The sequence below is a fragment of the Brachyistius frenatus genome, unplaced genomic scaffold (assembly GCF_029030835.1).
Source record: "Brachyistius frenatus isolate BFR_SWC_R1_liver_20210118 unplaced genomic scaffold, ASM2903083v1 Contig_35, whole genome shotgun sequence".
Classification (NCBI taxonomy): Eukaryota; Metazoa; Chordata; class Actinopteri; family Embiotocidae; genus Brachyistius; species Brachyistius frenatus.
Genome location: NW_027210634.1, coordinates 287376 through 304555, shown reverse-complemented (window position 1 = coordinate 304555; position 17180 = coordinate 287376). Strand labels below are relative to the sequence as shown.

The 17180-nt window shown below is 39.6% G+C and overlaps 1 protein-coding gene across 1 annotated transcript in view; it reads left to right on the top strand.

Annotated features, from left to right (window-relative positions):
• The window catches only part of lamc3 (laminin, gamma 3), a 98560-nt gene that overhangs the window by 5240 nt on the left and 76140 nt on the right, over positions 1–17180 (top strand). Inside the window, exon 2 of the mRNA XM_069700799.1 lies at positions 3193–3497. Within this exon, the coding sequence (XP_069556900.1) occupies positions 3193–3497 (305 nt within the window). The remainder of the gene's footprint in view (positions 1–3192; positions 3498–17180) is intronic.

Genomic DNA, 17180 nt, shown 5'->3' with positions numbered 1-17180 from the left:
TGCCAGGCAGTTTGATGCTAAGGAATTGGGGTCAGGTTTTTCCCACAAAGACTTAGTCCGAAACACACACACACACACACACACACACACACACACACACACACACACACACACACACACACACACACACACACACACACACACACACACACACACACACACACACACACACACACACACATTCTAACAGCACACGTTGATGTCTGCAGCTGGTTCTCATTCTGCGCACTGAAAAAGAAAAGCAACATCCTGTCTCCGATGTAAAACAACGATAAAAGTCTGCCACAGTTGGCATGACGCTCGCACAGCCAGATTGCTGGCTCACACACACACGAGACGTAATCCTCTGTAAGAGAGTAAGAATACATTTCTAAACTTTGAGATGTAGCACGATTAGAAGATAAATCCATTCATCCGTTTATTTGTTGATCACAAAAAAAAATCTACGCTCGTGGAGTAAACAGACTGTAAATAGTCTACAGTACTCGGCGGTGTGTTTAGTCTCAGCTCGGGCAGACGAGAGCAGCTGTTGACATGGATGACTCAGAGCAGGTCAGACGCTTCTACTTCTGCAGCTCTCAGCCCTCCGTCTTGGTAGTCGGTATGAAAATAGCAATTTTGCTTGTGTGCTTGTGCTAAACACAAAAAGCTTTGGTTGGACCTGTGATGCCACCAGACTTTAGATCAGCTCTGTAAAAGGGGATTTTTACTGGGATTCCTGACTCCATTTCCAGTCAAAAAAGAGGGATCTCTTTGCTTTAGAGTGAAATGTATATTCTATCTGTATCTCTGAGGATTATGTTTTCCTCCAACCCAGTATCCCGGCAAAGCGTGAAATAGACACACCAGTCCGCTACAGCGAAACGTGAAATAGCCACGCTTTGGCCTTTCTTGGCGTGACAGCTGCACGTTTTGAAAGCGTGAAACTTGCACGCACAAAAATGTCATGTGACGCGGGATCATGTGACCAAGTTCTCGAAACAGAGGCAATAAAGGACATTTGTTGGCAGTATTAGGAGGTAGGAGGGGTGACTTGGAGGTATTAGGCACAAACCCCCATGCGGGATGATGAGGTTCAAATTCAGGAGGTGATCAAGTTTTTGTTGAGTTGTTTTTTGTTTCCTGACCCGAACCGTGTTCTTTCTTCTAACCCCAACTGTGTTTTAGCTATAAGTTTCATTGTCCTATAAATCACACGGCTCTACGCATGCAGTAGGTTTCATTGTCATCCACTATAGGAAAACGTTTAACTGTCAGGCCAAACTGTGGCTATTTATCATTTTTCTATAGTGGACCGGCATTTCTATTTCACGTTTTGTCATGATGCCGTGTTGTTTTCTCAGGTGTTTCTTTTGTTATATATTACTTTGCTTAGCTAACTTCTAATAACCAAAATCCCCCTGCAACTGTGCCCGTACAAACTAATGGATACACACTGTTGTACCAGTATAAACTAATGACTACATTAACGCACTCCCGGAAAAGCATGAATCACGAATCATTAAACATTAACCGTAAAAACATACAAATATCCTTTGCAATTAGTCTGAATTTCATCGCGGGGGATATCCAGCAAATGTTTCATCTTCATCTTTTATGATTTTTTTGCCTCAGTCACAGCAGGGCTGTACTAACCTCATGCAGGGAGTAAATGGAAGCTAAATGATCTCAGGGTTCCTAAAGGAAAGATACCATTAGAGACTTCTGTAGAGACAAGAGAAAAAGATGCCTTGTTCTGAATTGGAAAAAAACAAAAGCAACAGATGTCATTATGGCTGTACCAGCGGATGGCATCCCTCCACAAATGTGCAGAGCGGCTGAGACTTAGTATCTAATGATGTAGAAAAAAATACCCAAGAGTGCAATGAACAAGCCTGTTAAGATGGTTTCTACATGTTATTCCTCGTCCTGGTCTCTATATGACTTCAGGTTGTGTCAGCCCAGTTAATCCCCCTTTTCAAGCGCCACGATATTTGGCTGATTTCTGAAAGTTCATACTCAGGAAGTATAACACTAAGTCTCCCTGATATGGCTCCAGGATTATTGCTTGAACTTTCTACGGTGAGTAAAGTTGGAAAATGACACCACTCAATCGAAAAGAAGCATTGATTCTAGATCAGTAAAGAACGCGTCAGCTTTTCCACAAAACCAAACAAAGACAACGACACAAGCATTAACCGCTGCTGTTGTTGTCCACACAGGAAGCGTTGTCATGAAAAATCAGCCTTTAATGGCTGTGCAGTTAGCGAACAAGAGCATGCAATCTGGCCAAATGCATTCCCTCCTAACCTTTCCTCTCATTTCATTAAAGAGGCACCTGGTAGACTCATCCTCTTAATTACTATGCACCTTAACAACACAACGCCAATGACTTAGTCAGATCTTGCTAAATCCCCCAACACAAACTCAAATGGAAATCTGGGTGTGTCTCCTCATTGGTATTGGCTCCACCAGATGTAGAGATTGTTCTCTGGAACTAAAACACTTTTCTTCTTAACAAATTGCAGCTGATCTAAGGAGAATACAAATCTAGGGAGAAGTCACCCTTCTTTCTCCTTCTGTTCTTCTAATGCCCCCAACAGAATATACCAATAAAACCCTTTAGACCCTTCAATCGACAACATGTTTAATTCTATGGCATCCTCAGCCCCTCATTACACTCATTAATCAATCACTCTTCTATTGATTACATTGTCCGCTTTCCTGTCAAACCTCAAATGTTGCATCAGACTCCATTCCAGCGGCTGGCATTAAAGTCAGGCGTTTTTACCTTCTGTGATTTTGCACTCGTTGGCCTAATCTGCCCTACACTTGATATTAGAAAAAAAACACAACCTTTTTTTTTTCTCTCTCTTTTTCCCTTTAACCTACGTTTCACTTCTGGGGCCCATTATGATCTGGACTTTGAGAAAATAATCTTGGGTATTCTTCTACTCCTGCAGGAATGACATTCATTTACCCTGCATAGACACAGGAAATTAAGTCTATCCCCCATTGTTTTCCGCCTTTCTATAATGCAATTATGTCAGGGTTTTTTTTCCCCTCTTTGCTCCTGGGCCCGAAACTATCACCCCACATTAGTTGTCTCTTACATAACGGCTCAAATCTTACTGTACAACTGCACTGGATCCAGTTCTGATACTAATTATTTTAATGGTTCCATTCAAAGCTAATCATTTCTGTTTTCCACAGGGAAAGCCTTCGAGATAACCTACATACGATTGAAATTCTACACCAGTCGGCCGGAGAGCTTCGCCATATACAAGCGTACGGAGGAGAATGGGCCCTGGTTGCCTTACCAGTACTACAGCGCTTCTTGTAGGAAGACCTATGGGAAGGACGCGAAAGGTTACATCCGACCCGGGGATGATGAAAGGACTTCTTTATGTACGGATGAGTTCAGTGATATCTCTCCCCTCACCGGAGGAAACGTGGCGTTCTCCACGCTGGAAGGTCGGCCCAGTGCATACAACTTTGACCAAAGCCTACTGTTGCAGGTGAGGAGACATTTTGTTGTGTGTTGTGTGTACATGTTATGGCAATGATTCTTTTTCTTTGTTTGTTTGACATAAAAGTGATTTTGAATCAAGCTCAAAACTAACTAGAAAGCAATTTTTCCACACTATTTTAGCTAATCATACTGATTTTGACTGTAGTAAAGGAAAACTAATAATAATGCAAAAAAAATTGTTTCTGAGAGACAAATTTTACATGGTGATTAAAATGTTGGTTTTTATTGGCTCTTTGAAGCAAACTTTGATTCATTTAAGGGACAGAATGAACTGCATGGATATTGTCTACTATCAAAAATTATCTCATCATTTAGTACCAAATTTCGATAGCTAGGCCACGTGCACACTAATAATTACATTACGTTTTAAAATGTTTGCTACGTTTACGCGGGAGTATATCTCATTAACATCTTTAAATTGTAATGTCTACCCATAGTCTATGTGAGTCGTATAGGAAACATCTGTAAATTGTAGCTACTGAAAACAACCTTCACGCTCTCCCTCTGTTAACTGCATGAAATGTGACATTTTTTTCATTTGTTTGTATTATTTCGTTCAGAAACTGCTATCAAAGTCAAGGTATCAGTACTAGTACCAATGTTGTTGTTTTTTTTTAACAACAGCCAGCCTTATCTTTTGATACATTACACTTCAAAACCTTGATGATAATCCATAATGGATGTTAGATTCTGCTGATATTGACCTTTTCAAGAGGAAATCACGATGTCTATGTTTAAGAATGTGAACAACTTTTTCCTAAAAAGCAGTATTTTTCTAGAGGCACCAGGGCTGCTCTCGTGACATAGATCGTCTGTTAACGGCGCAGTATAACCTGCTGTAAAGTTTGTAATTGCATGTGATGCTCCCGGCCACCCTTTCCAGCCCCGACTTTATCATCAAAACCCTCGAACAGCCCTCACTTTTACACAAACAAACATCCTGTAGCCGTACATGTATTAGCATGCCTTCAAGCCTTTTTCAAAGCAGCTGAAGTGAATCCAATGTTATGTTTGGCTCTGATTAACATTGATGAAGCCTTTAGAGGGTTGTGCTGAATTAATGGCAGCCTCTTGAGGCCAACTCTGGGAGGGGTGGGCACAGTAAAGCGAGGCTAAAAATGGGTAAATAAAGCACTTAATGCAGCCGCTCCTTTTCCTTTGACGGGGCTGTGAGTATGCATGCATCTTGCACATGTACATGTATGTGCTGTCATCACTACTTAATTTGAAAAACTTTTAGAGACTTATCTCATTATTAATTACTAAATAGCTTTGATATCATGTGTGCTTATCAGTGGCCATATCATAAGGGAAATTAAGTTCTATATTGAACACTATCTGCAACTCTCAGCTTTACTCAGTAACTTTTAATCAAACAAAAAATAACAGTAAAAGTAATCTTGTCAAATCAAATTCATCTTATTAGATTAGAACAGAAATCCTACAGGACCATCTACTTTGGGAAGATAAATTATGCAATTTACATTCGTAATATTATTTATGAACAGATGAAACACACGTACTGTATGTGTGGCTTGAAACTGTAGATCGGGAAATTAAATTAGCCAGCCTGGCCAGCCTGCAAATTCTCAGTTACATGCAAATCTATAATTTATTGCAGTGATTCTGAGGCGGTTGCTGATCTTTCATTTTCTGTAGTTGAAGCTTAAAATCTGTGTGTTCAGACAGACCGGCGAAGAAAAAAACTGATGCGAAGACACGTCCGTGTGAGAGGAAAATGTTTAAACCTGGGCAAAAGAATTTTTTTGCCAAAACTCGTGGCTTTATACCGTAAATCTGCTTTACAGAGATGAGCGGAAGAAGGAGAGACTGGAGGGTAATTAAAAAAAGAACTGGAGCTTCTGGTGAGCTATGTGCTTAGAAGGAGGGCTGAGTTGAACACAAACAGAAAGACTCCCACAGACATGACCATTGCTTAGCTACCTACATATTTGTAGAATTCTTATTAAAAATACAAGGAAAAAAAATACATTATAACCTCATCATTAAATTGTGTCTCCTAGACATTCTCTTTATTACTAATTTGCCTAATACATTTAAAAGGAGAAATGAATAACTATCTGCATTATATTCAGTGGAACTGTTGTTTTTTTGTTCTTTTATTTTCAATCACGTAATTTGACCCTCCTGTACAATTTCCTTTGACATTAGAGACTGGGCTTTGTGTTCTATCACGTATTGTCAGGTTTAGACAATGAAAGCACTTTAAATAAATTTAAAGGAAAGGTCATTGTGGCAGTTCTGTCTAGCACTTCAAGTCATTATGAACACAAAATCTTTTTGTAACCTTGAGCAAGTGCTTTGCGAGTTGAAAGAAAAACATGATTCATACTTTTGTCGATTGTAGTGCGTGTTGTTTTGCCCAAACTTACTTTATCGGGAAAAAAGAGAAATTAAATTCTCAATTAAAATTATTTGATTTGAAAGATACGTACTCCATATCTTTTATTAATATAAATCCAATTTAGGGAGCATTATTTTCCAAAGTGTCTGTTGTTGCAAATGAGCAACACACGTACATGTACTTTTGATATGTTGCCATTATCTCATAATTGCCTGCACTTTCCCCATTTTTATGCCAGTTAAAGCAATAATACAATAAAATAGGTTTTTAGCTCGCTGATTGAAGAAGTGATAAACTCAAGTGACCCCATCATGAGTTACATGATGAACAAAGCTTTCTTAACTTTTCATGGCTTACCATCTTTATCTGATTCACAGGATGTGGACGAAATATTCGCGCCCCTCTCCTCCTCCCCTCCCCCTCCCACTTTGCTTCTTTCCACTGTTCCTTACGCTGTCTGTATGTTGCTATTTTTTTATCCCCCATCTCCACAATAAGAACAGAATTTCCTACCACGGACTGGACATACAATCATTTTGGTGGCTTCAGAGGGAGCGTTGTGTTGCGCTGATCGATCCACAATCGATCAATCCTGACATGTTATTAAAAAAAATCCTCCTTGGAACAATGAAAATAATAACATGTTCGTCCGTCTGACCTTTCTCCTAAAATGTGGTGTAAAAATATGGCTGGCGACGCTAGACTAGCACCTCAGTAAAGAAAGCTGTCCTCCTCCACATCATTAAAATAAGACAGGTAACCGTGGATATGTGGAGGATATGCAGTGTAACCTTGCATAACCATAACCTGTTCCAACCTCTATGAAGGAAGACATCTTCAAAGACTTAAGAAAGGAGGAGTGAGGGAGTGTTTTGGGGAGAATATGTCACTTAGCCTGCCAATATATTCAATTTACTGTATGCAACTAATACAAATCATTTAAAGGTGATTGAACTATGGGGCGACCAAATCTCAATATTCCTTATTCGATTGCTCTTTATTTAAAGATCCAAAATCTTTTAATGCTCAAAACCGCTGAAGCAAACTGGAGCCTGGCTCTGACCAGAGAGATTTTCAGTAACCCGATGATCGTGGATGTAAATAACATTTCAATCATTCTCATCACTCCCCACTCCCCCACCACCACCACCACCCTCTCGACTCATACCCTAACACACACATGCCGGACGCTGTTGCCTCACAAAACCTCCCCTCTCATCAACCACATCACTTTGAGTGGGTGATGCCTCCGCAAACCCCCGCAGAGTAGATAGAGGCAGCTTTTCCTCAAGAGTGATCCCATTTTAAACTGGGAGACGATGGAGGGTAAGACAGCAGCGGTTGAAGCCGCATCAGCTCTCAAGCATACGCTAAGCTGCGCTGAGCAGCAGGATAAGGACATTTCCTCCTCATCTCTGTTGTGTGAGGGTCCCTTGCATCTCCGGCAAGTGTAAATAGAAAATGAAATGCACTATTGGATTAGCTTTGGTGTTGTTATGGATTTGGCACATTGTGTGGCGGGCTACTGTCAGCAAGACGACAAACAGCCGTGTGAAAGAGGAATCGGCACGCAGGACTGGATTTGGCTCCAGAGTTTCTCCTCCATCTGTCCTGCAAGGACGACAATGAAAGGAGGGTGAATGAAAAAATAAATATGTCTGTGGCTTAGCAATAGTCTCTTAACCCCTAGCCAAAAAAAGACCTCGCTGGATGTTTCCTCAAGCACAAGAATCTTCTCTCTCCACCCCGTTATTCCCTCCTTCATCTCTTCTTTTTTTTTTTTCCCCTGCTCAGTGTGTATTACTTTGCTTCACCTCATGCGCTGGAGGCTCTGCAATTGGTTGTTTTTTTGTTTTTTTTCATGTTTTAAAATGCTTACAAGAAAACATAGCTACAGCCTGGTTTTCTAGTTTAGAGATTATTAAATTGTCCTTTTCTGATTAATCCCTTCACACGAGCCATCTAACACCGTGCTATTTCAGCCTCTCTGCAACAGCAGGCTGGAGTTTAGGTTTGTAGGACAGAGGATGGAGCCTGCTCTTCTGAAGTTTTAGAGAGTGAGCATTATGTTTAAAGTTGGAAATGCAATGCTCCATGTTTTTTCTCACCGTGAAAGGATTATGTGGGATTAAGGAGTTAAAGGACTAAGGATTATATAATGTAGGAATGGGGAAACAGATAGTCAAAAAGTCATACGAAGAAGAGGCATTGTGGTCATGGTAGTAGACCTTTGTATCAATTTCTACTGACCCACACTCAGTTAAAAGTCATAAAGGAGAAAGACTACATAATATATATTGTTATTTTAGCCATTTTTTTTCATAAGAAACTATGCCCAAACTTTACCCTTGTATTGCATAACAAGCCCAAGATGAATTGAATTATTTTAACATATATTTTTGATTATCTACATGAAAAGTTTTATATCTGTGCTGCTTTCAAATCATTCAAAGAAAGTGAAGTTTAATTCCTGCGTGTTCACGACACGTTGAACTCATCTTATTATATTTTGTACGCTGGAAGGTGTAAGGGAACGAATAAATTGTACAGACTATGATTAGAATCAATCACTAGGTTTCTTTGCGTGCATTTTAAGGTGTTATGACACCTTGGATGTAACGTGAATGAATTAGTTCGATTTTGGTGGTCAAAGGTCACGTCCTCCCATTTCTGTAAATGTGTTATCGCCTGGCAGTAATTTCTTTCAATTTTGACGTTACTTTTAGGTGAAATGTCTCAATTATTTAATGAATTATCATAAAATTTGGGGCACATGCATTTCTCTTTCAAGATAAAATATATTGACTTTGGTGATTAAATTCATCTCGCACTATCATCACATGAAATCATTGTCCAAAAATGTGGCTTTTGATTTGAAAAAACAAACATTCCCCACTATCTTCACCCTTCGTGTTTAGTGCTAATTAGCTAAATATGCTATTAAGAACGAAAGTAAACATGGTGAACATCATACCTTCCTAAATTCAGTCTGTTGACTTGAGCATTTAGCTCAACATTGTGCCTACGCATATCCTCACAGACCTACTAACATTGCTTTAGACCCGGTGACTCTTTTTGCTGACGTGAACTTAAAAAGGAGGACTAAGTGAAACGTCCCACCAAAACTGAACTTTTGGCGGGAAAGTCTAACTTATTATTACACTTGCCGACCTACTTATTGACATGCTACAGTAGCATATTGTATTAAAGGAACTGTCAGAATGACTTTTGAGTTCAAATTTGAAAAACACAAAAATGCTATTTGTAAAAATGAAAGAATTTCTATTACAGCTCACTAGGGGAAAAAAAACAAGGCACCTTCACACCTACTGCTGATAGACTTCAGCAAATTCACATTAGAGTACAGAAAAGCACCACTAGTTTCTGAGTGGGGGAATGCTGTTCCAATCACTGATGTCTATTGAACTGGTTTTCGTTTTTACATTTTCTAGGACTCATCCAAAAACTCTTTAGTCTGTTCATCTGGGAAAGTTTGACTCCCTGGTGCATCCACAGCTCCAATTTGTCCCCGTGTCTACTTGTCCCGGTCAGCAGTGTCCCAGCTTTCACACTCTTGAATGAGGAACAGTCACAGCAGCTTTCAATTTTGGTGTCTGTTTCTCAGTCAACATCTACTGTATGTGATCATTCCTACAGTTCTGTTTGTTTGGAACCACCGTGACCAGCTGGATGCAAAATGATTGCATTAGTGAGAAAAAACGCTCAGCAGTGTTCAGTCTGTGAAAAAAAATGACCAGTTTTGAATGTCAATCAGCACTGGCTTATTTTATTACATTTTTCTGTTGTAAAGGTGGAAATATTTGCATCTTCCATCTTGTAAAATGATTTATTGAAGACATCACATATTCCCTGAGAAATAAAACATAATTACATAAATTTCTACCAAAAACAGTTGAATAATGTATTAAATGAGTAAGCTCAGAATCAAATCAGATTTCATATATTTTAACTTTAAACTTGAAGATAAAATAGCTCTGTGGAAAATGATGTTGCCGTCGTGTTGTGAAATATAAACATAAAAAAATCGTGGTCACTTTAATGTGATGTAGAAATGAAGAAATTAACATTGATATTACTGAACATATTTATTTAGAATTGTTTCAACATACTTTAATATTAAATTAATGATTGCTGCAGTGGATATATTTCATAGGAAATCATAAAGTAGGTTATTATATAATGTTTTTCCAGTTCAGATAATCAATCATGTCTTTATTTACTTACTTTATTTACTGTCAAATGAGCCTTTGTTCTGCAGGCGTGCAACTTTCATCTCAACAACTTAAGCCTCTGATTTCTCCTGCTGATAGTAATTAATGTGCAAAAATACGCCAGCTCAGTAGTTCTTTCTTTTCCTTGTCATCTAAATGGAAACTTTTTTTCCCTCACTTGTCACAGTTTGAAAGCATCTTAAATAGATTTCCATGACAACAAGGAATATTGACATTTGTCTTTGATCAACTGAACCTTAGAATGTTTTGATAAGGCCTTTAGTGGGTGGGTGATCAGCGTGGGGGGCCTCAGTTACATTAAAACCATATCCTTATGGTGTTGCTGGCTGTATTTCAATATGTTTTGGATGACATCGACCCACCGATTATGAAGCTGTGGGGGATCAATATAAGCTACGAATACAGATTGGGTGGCAAATCTCTCAAAAGACCTGCCAAACACCCGCTCTCCTTCATTCCACCTCTCTCCCTCCTCTGCCTTCCTCTTGAACAACAAGCTAAGGAGGCCCATAATTGACTGTGATCTGGTCTCCTATTAGAATAAAAGGCAGATCAATCGCACCACTTCTTTCATTAAATCTTCCATTCCTCCCCAGTTTTAAGGGTGATGGGACAGATGGGTGTAGCGAACAGAGGCGAAAACACATCAGCCATCCGCTTTGATGCAAAATCAAGGCTTGTGGAATGCAAAGAAGTATTATTTTCCACACATCAAAAGGAAAAAAAAGGTGGCGAGGCACAGACTTCTTTAACTGTGACATACGAGTCCGCTCCCACTCCCAGGGCTTCAAATAGTGCAGTTTTGTCAAAGCTGCTGGTATCATAGAGACACGCACAAGGTGCCCTTTGGTGTCAATGCTTTGACTATTTGAAGAGGAGTGTCACGTGAGGGAGCAGAAAGAGTAACAGAAATCCATTCAAATAGGAGGTTGAATTGATCAAACACTCTGGAGACTGAAGTTCGAATATGTGCGAGAGCAATGGCGAATATGGATGTATTTTAATTGATGTAACATTATTTGGCTTACTTGATGTGTCTGAATTATGTAACATAAGTCAGTTAACCTACGTGATGTGATTTACTTACGAAAGTGACATACTTATCTTTAGGGGTGTAATGCTATTTGTTGTTGAACCGTAATGCACACACGTGCACTGTTACGTCGTGGCTCGTTTTTTTTTAATGTTGTGTAACCACTGTGGAGACAAGTTTACACACAAAGTCAAAAGTGTAGCCTGGATATTTCAGCCATCTTAGTTGAATAAAATCATGCTATTTTTAATGGTTTTAAATTGTTTATCTTAAGTGTGACTGTTTGATTTCAGTCACAACACGTCCCTGCAAATATTTCAAAATAAAAGCCTTGTTTGGAAATAAAGGGTTTTTATCTACTTAAACGCTGGAGGGCTTTAAATTTGAAATGGATACAGGAAGTGTTGGGTTTTTAGTAGCGGCTAATGCAGTGACTTTAACAGGGCAAACGGGAGCAAAACAAAACAAGGCTTCAAGTTGACATTGTAAATTGATTGATACACCTTAAATGTTCATGACAACTTTGACCATTTCATTTATCTTTTTTGGCTTTTGCATAACACAGACTTTTGAGATGATTGGATTTTCAAACACTTAAAAACTGCACATGAAGTTCAACCAGATCAAGAAAACTTCAAACACTTTATTTACTCGGAGAAAAAAAGTGGCGAAGCATTGTTCTAGTGCACTCTGGCTATCTTAACCAAACCATGAGCTTTTCCTAAACCCAACCATGTTGTTTTGGTGTGTAAATCTATGGCTCTTTGTGCATATAACTGAGGCTTCAATGTTGTAAATCCTGAATTTATGTAAATCCAAAAATCAAGTGCACATCTGTTGTCATTTTTGAGTCTGGCAATGTTGCTAAATAACACATCGCCAGAGATGACATACTTTAACGAAGTCCTTCATCTCCAGATGCCTCTTCATTAACTCAAACCTTGTGTGAATTTGGTGAAATTGCCAAATGCAGGTGATATTGGCTGACTGGGAGGTTTCTGTCGAGCAATTATGGGATAGAGATAAAATAAGTGTCACATTTCCAGCAACTGTGTAAAGTTTTATGACCACATACAATGACCTCACAGTTTCACTTTTATTAGCTGAGTTTTTCTCATATTGTGTAGAAGTAAAAAAAAAAAAAAAAAAAGAAGTTGTGGAAGCTCGGTTTTTCTCTGTAATAAATCAATTATAAATAAATTCCTGGAACATACAAATGCTCAATAGCACTGGTGTAAGCAAAACCGAAGAGGGGAAAAAAAAAACGTTAATGCCATGAGTGTAATCAGTGATTAGCCTCTGTGAAACCATATCTATAAAACAAGCTGCAGACTCTGGTTCTTTGCTCCAATACAGTGTGTTTTCTATAACGGTAATGTTATCAGAGTAAATGCCCCAAGCAAATGCTGCCCAGTTGTTGTTGTTTTTCTTTCAGGAATTGTTTATAGCCTTATTGCATTTCCATAGACATGTGCAGTGATCCAGCTAATGCAGTAAAATCATACCGTGGAGGTCCAAAATAGGCCATTGCCCAACATACAGTATTTTGCCGGGCTTACCGACACTGTTTTTATGCCAGACCTTCAGAAAATTTCAAGCAGGGACAGCTTCCAAGAGAAGAGAACAATAATTGAATAGGCCTCTATTTGTAATTGTATATACAGGTCTTTGAATCAGGACTGTATAAAAGCACTTTTCATTATGTTTTCAAAGTGCTCCACTAATATAATAGTCAGAATTTTTGAAATGTGTGGGATTTGTCTCTTCTTACCAAGGAAATAAAGAATAGGTATTTGTCTCGAGGGTTAAAACTACACTCTTTACATAAAGAAAGTCCACAGAGCATAAAAATGATCCTTGCTCCTCTATGTGCCATGTCATTGTGCCATTTCCTCTGCATATGGCTCATACAGGGCTATGCATATTTCATGAGGGTTAAAACAGGAATTGCATCCTGCCTGTTTTATTAGCATTTTAATCCCTTTGCAGTTTCACTGCTGGTGCCTCGGTCAGAGGAGTGCGTAGTTTCAATAGAGAGACTTCACATGCTTCATTTGCTGCTTTTAAAACAAATCTCTCCATTTTGAGAGGTCAAAGCAAGATCACATGGAGAAAAAAAGGGTGATACTTAAATGCACAGGTGTTTTACTCTCTCACGTACATGTCATCAGAATAAATATCGTGTTGTTTGCGCTGCCAATGATCTAATGTGTTTTCATTACCAAATGAGGTTTCTTCACCTGAGATAAACAACACTCACCTCATAACATGGCATTTAGATGGTTTCTCTAAAGTAATGGCTTACTTCAAAGGCAGTCCTGTTGTCAAGTTTGTAAAGCTCTCTTTTTTCAATAATCACGTGAAAGATGAAAGCTGCTGTATGAATTCAAATTTAATTTGTTCAGTCATCCATTAAAACGGTTTGTCTGTCTCCCCTGCCACCAGTCCATCCGCTCGCTGTCTCTCTCCCTCACCGTCTCTCTGGCTCGCTCTCTCTCACTCGAGAAAGCCGTGTGGCAAATTGGAGCTCTGGCATTGAATGACAATGAGTAAAAGAAGGCAAAAAATACATATTGAGGGCACAGTGAATTTAAGCAATTAAATTAAAAAGTTATTAACTGCGGAATGAGGGACACTGCTCTCTTCCCTGCCGCTGCCTTCAGCCAGAGGCTTCAGAGTTCGAGGAAACACACGGAAACAGGGAGAGACGAGGGAAGAAGGGAGAGAGGAAGACATGCAGTGAGGAAAAAAAAAAAAGAGGGCGAGACAGACAAGGGAGAGGAGACGAGAGAGATTTTAGAGGTGAGGGTGAAGGTCATAAGCCCCGAAGCAGAGATGTGCTCTAAAGCGGTGTGTGGTATCCTGAAAAACGTTACTGTGTGTGGCCTGATGCGTGCGTGTGCGTGTGCGTGTGCGGGGGGGGGTTCCGTGCCGGCTCACTTGATCATTAGACAGTCATCGTCTTAAGCAAAGGCCTGGCTCATTGCCACTCCCAACGCCTATTCCTAAGTCAGCATCATTGTAGTATTGTGAGCCCAGATTCAAAGGGAGTCAAAGGAATCAAAGTTAATTAAGCTTTTGCTGTGGTTTGCACAAATAATAAGTAATGGGCTGACTACTAATTAACCCTTAGAAACTGCTTCCTTTCAGTGCCTTAAGTGATATTTGGAAGTATGTCTGCTTTTCCTTACACAATTAGCGCTGTTCTACCAAGCATAACTAATAACTCTTCCATATGATAATGGTCTCGTACTCTGTGATAAATGTAGGCGAGTATTTGCTTTAGGATTTTTAAATAATAAACATGCATTTAAAATCCTTCCATCATCATAGCTGTGTGTGATGAACTGGAGGTTGGAATCAAGAGCTATGAAATGTCAATGTCCACAGTGACCCTTCATTAGTAAAGGCATGAAATCCCATGCATTTTAGCCTTGATGATCATCAGTTTGTGGTAATGATTTATTTAATAATTTAAGAAAATGGCAGATCATGCTCATTAACCCTTTTCTTGTCATTCAAAAATAAAAAACTTAAGTCTCTAGATTAGATCACATTAAAACAGAAAAAAACTAGAAAACTGCCTGGTGGTTGAGTACCTCTGCCAACCACAGTTTACATCCGTATCTCTCCAGACTCATTTATCTTGTGAAGACTTGGTAAGAATCCTTATATGTATTTACATGCTTGGCAAAAAAAAGCTGACAGTAGGCAAAGCTTCAAATATAGATGTTGCTGCAAAGACGCTTGTAAAACATGGATGCGTCACACTTCTCTTCAACTTCTAGATCTATGAAACCACCACAGTTTCACTATTTTTAGTGTCACCAATTCTGCATCCAATGAAATGTGAAGTGTGATCACAATCTCCCAACGCGTTCCTGAGTTATTGGCCAGAAAAGGTTTTTATGTAAAACATTATGACGTCAGAATAACATTGATCTTTGCCCTTTGGCATATAAAATGTAATCACTCCCTCATTTGATCCCGTGAGGCCTTTGTGTGAAAGTTTTGCCATCATTACAACATTAATTCTTGAGTTAAAGCCAAAAACATGTTTTGTGAGTTCACTGTGACCTTTAAACTTTGACCTTTGGCAACCAAAATCGAATAAGTTCCTCCTTACGACCAAGTGAACATAGGTGCCAAGTTTGAAGAGATTCCGTCAAGGCGTTCCTGAGTTACCGCGTTCACGAGCACGGCGCGGACAGATGGACAACCCAAAAACATAATACCTCCGGCTGCTGCTGTCACCGTTGAGAAGGCATACGAAAAGTCTGCTTCCCAACGCTTAGCGACAGACGCAATGCGTGAAAGAAATATCGTCGTCGTACACACATTAGTAACAGATGCACAGATTCTCGTTCAAATTAGCGCAGCTGTCCCTGGTTGGAGACTCCATTCTTTAGTTTTAGTCAACTTAATCTTTAAGAATAAGTCCAGACAAACGAATCTAATATTCTCCTTTGGAAAACTTTAACACACTAAAAATTGGATATAAATTGGATATAAATTGGATGTACAACAGAGTTGACCTCACTGACATCTGGCCTTTGCTTTCCACTGCGTTGCTTCTTTGTCAGACTACCACTTGTTTCCATTTCTGTGACCTTTCTGTAATCCTGTGCATAGGGGGATTTTTGACATTATGGGGACATTATGAAGACATCACACTCATGTAATTATATTTCAGCAGGGTGGACTCTGCAATAACGCGATACTGGAAAGATTTAGCATGGAAGCGAAGGTAGAAAAAGATGAGCACTGAAAGAGAAGATGTATCTGAGGTCCTTTTGTAGGCATGGTCCACTGGATGGGACTCGTATCAGATCCTCTGTGCACCACAGCTCCTCTTATATCCAAGCCATGGATAAAAATCATGTCATATCAAGGTAGGATAACACAAAATGAAGAATGAGCATCTGTTTTCACAGGGCATCAGGGCCATTCAGTGTCATCCAAACCCCATCAGCCGGTAGAGCCATGTCAAGCAGGTGCAAAGTCGATAAGCAAGTGCCGGAACAACAGCACGACAGCCAACTATTCTCAATTCTCCAACGCCGTTACGGCCGCCACCAAATAGCAGCTCTGTAGGCCTCAATATGCGTTCAAAGCGCGGTGCCGTCTGGAAATACTTAAGTGCACTGCAGCTAAAGGGGGAGTGCAGACATATGGTAGGCAGAAAGGAAAATAAAGAGGTACGGTAGCGAGGCAGCATTTCAGGTCGGACCATTAAAAGCACAGCCGTCAGATTATTGCTGAAATGAGCCACCAGGTGGGCTTGTTAAAATTAAAAAAAAATCATCTTCCCTTGTCATAAAGAACTGTTAATTAAGAGATTTTTATTTTCTGCTTCAACAATTGCACATTGCTGACTCTACTCTCAAGTGCCTTCTCACAAGTGGCACTGAAGTCCAGTAGTCACGCTGACACCCTTCACACAAGGGTTAAACCAGTCAGGAACACGTGTAGCATATTAAAACCAGATGTTTCAAATTAGGGGCTACAAACTCTCGATGCCTCGGCAGTATGTGTCTGTGAAACTGCAGGCACCACCACACAGGCGGTCTAAAATCCCCTAAATCTTCTCCTTTGAAACAGGAGGACGGCGGTCACGCTGACAGCACAAAGAGAGCCCGCGAGAAGCAGCTCTTCAAAAGATAATTTAGTCCTAAACTTTGGCTGCAGTGCCGCTCAGGCTATTTTAAGCTGAGCAAGATCTCAGGGAGGTACCAGTGAAGAGGGCCTCAGAGGGTTCAGCAGTGTCACCTTCATTTCATTTCTTGCTATCTACCAATTAAGCCATTCTCCTTTCTTGCTGAACAAAGTCATTCTTATCTGTAATAATAATAATTATTAGGAGGCAAGAGGAGGGAAAAATTTGCCCAATGCTAATTCAGTACTGTGAATTTTGATAAATTCTGACATTAAAAGGATTATCCTGGATGTTTTCATGCTTTTCTATGTACTTATCCTGTAAACTGTAAAATGTGTTTAGACTTAGTCGGTCTGCAACAC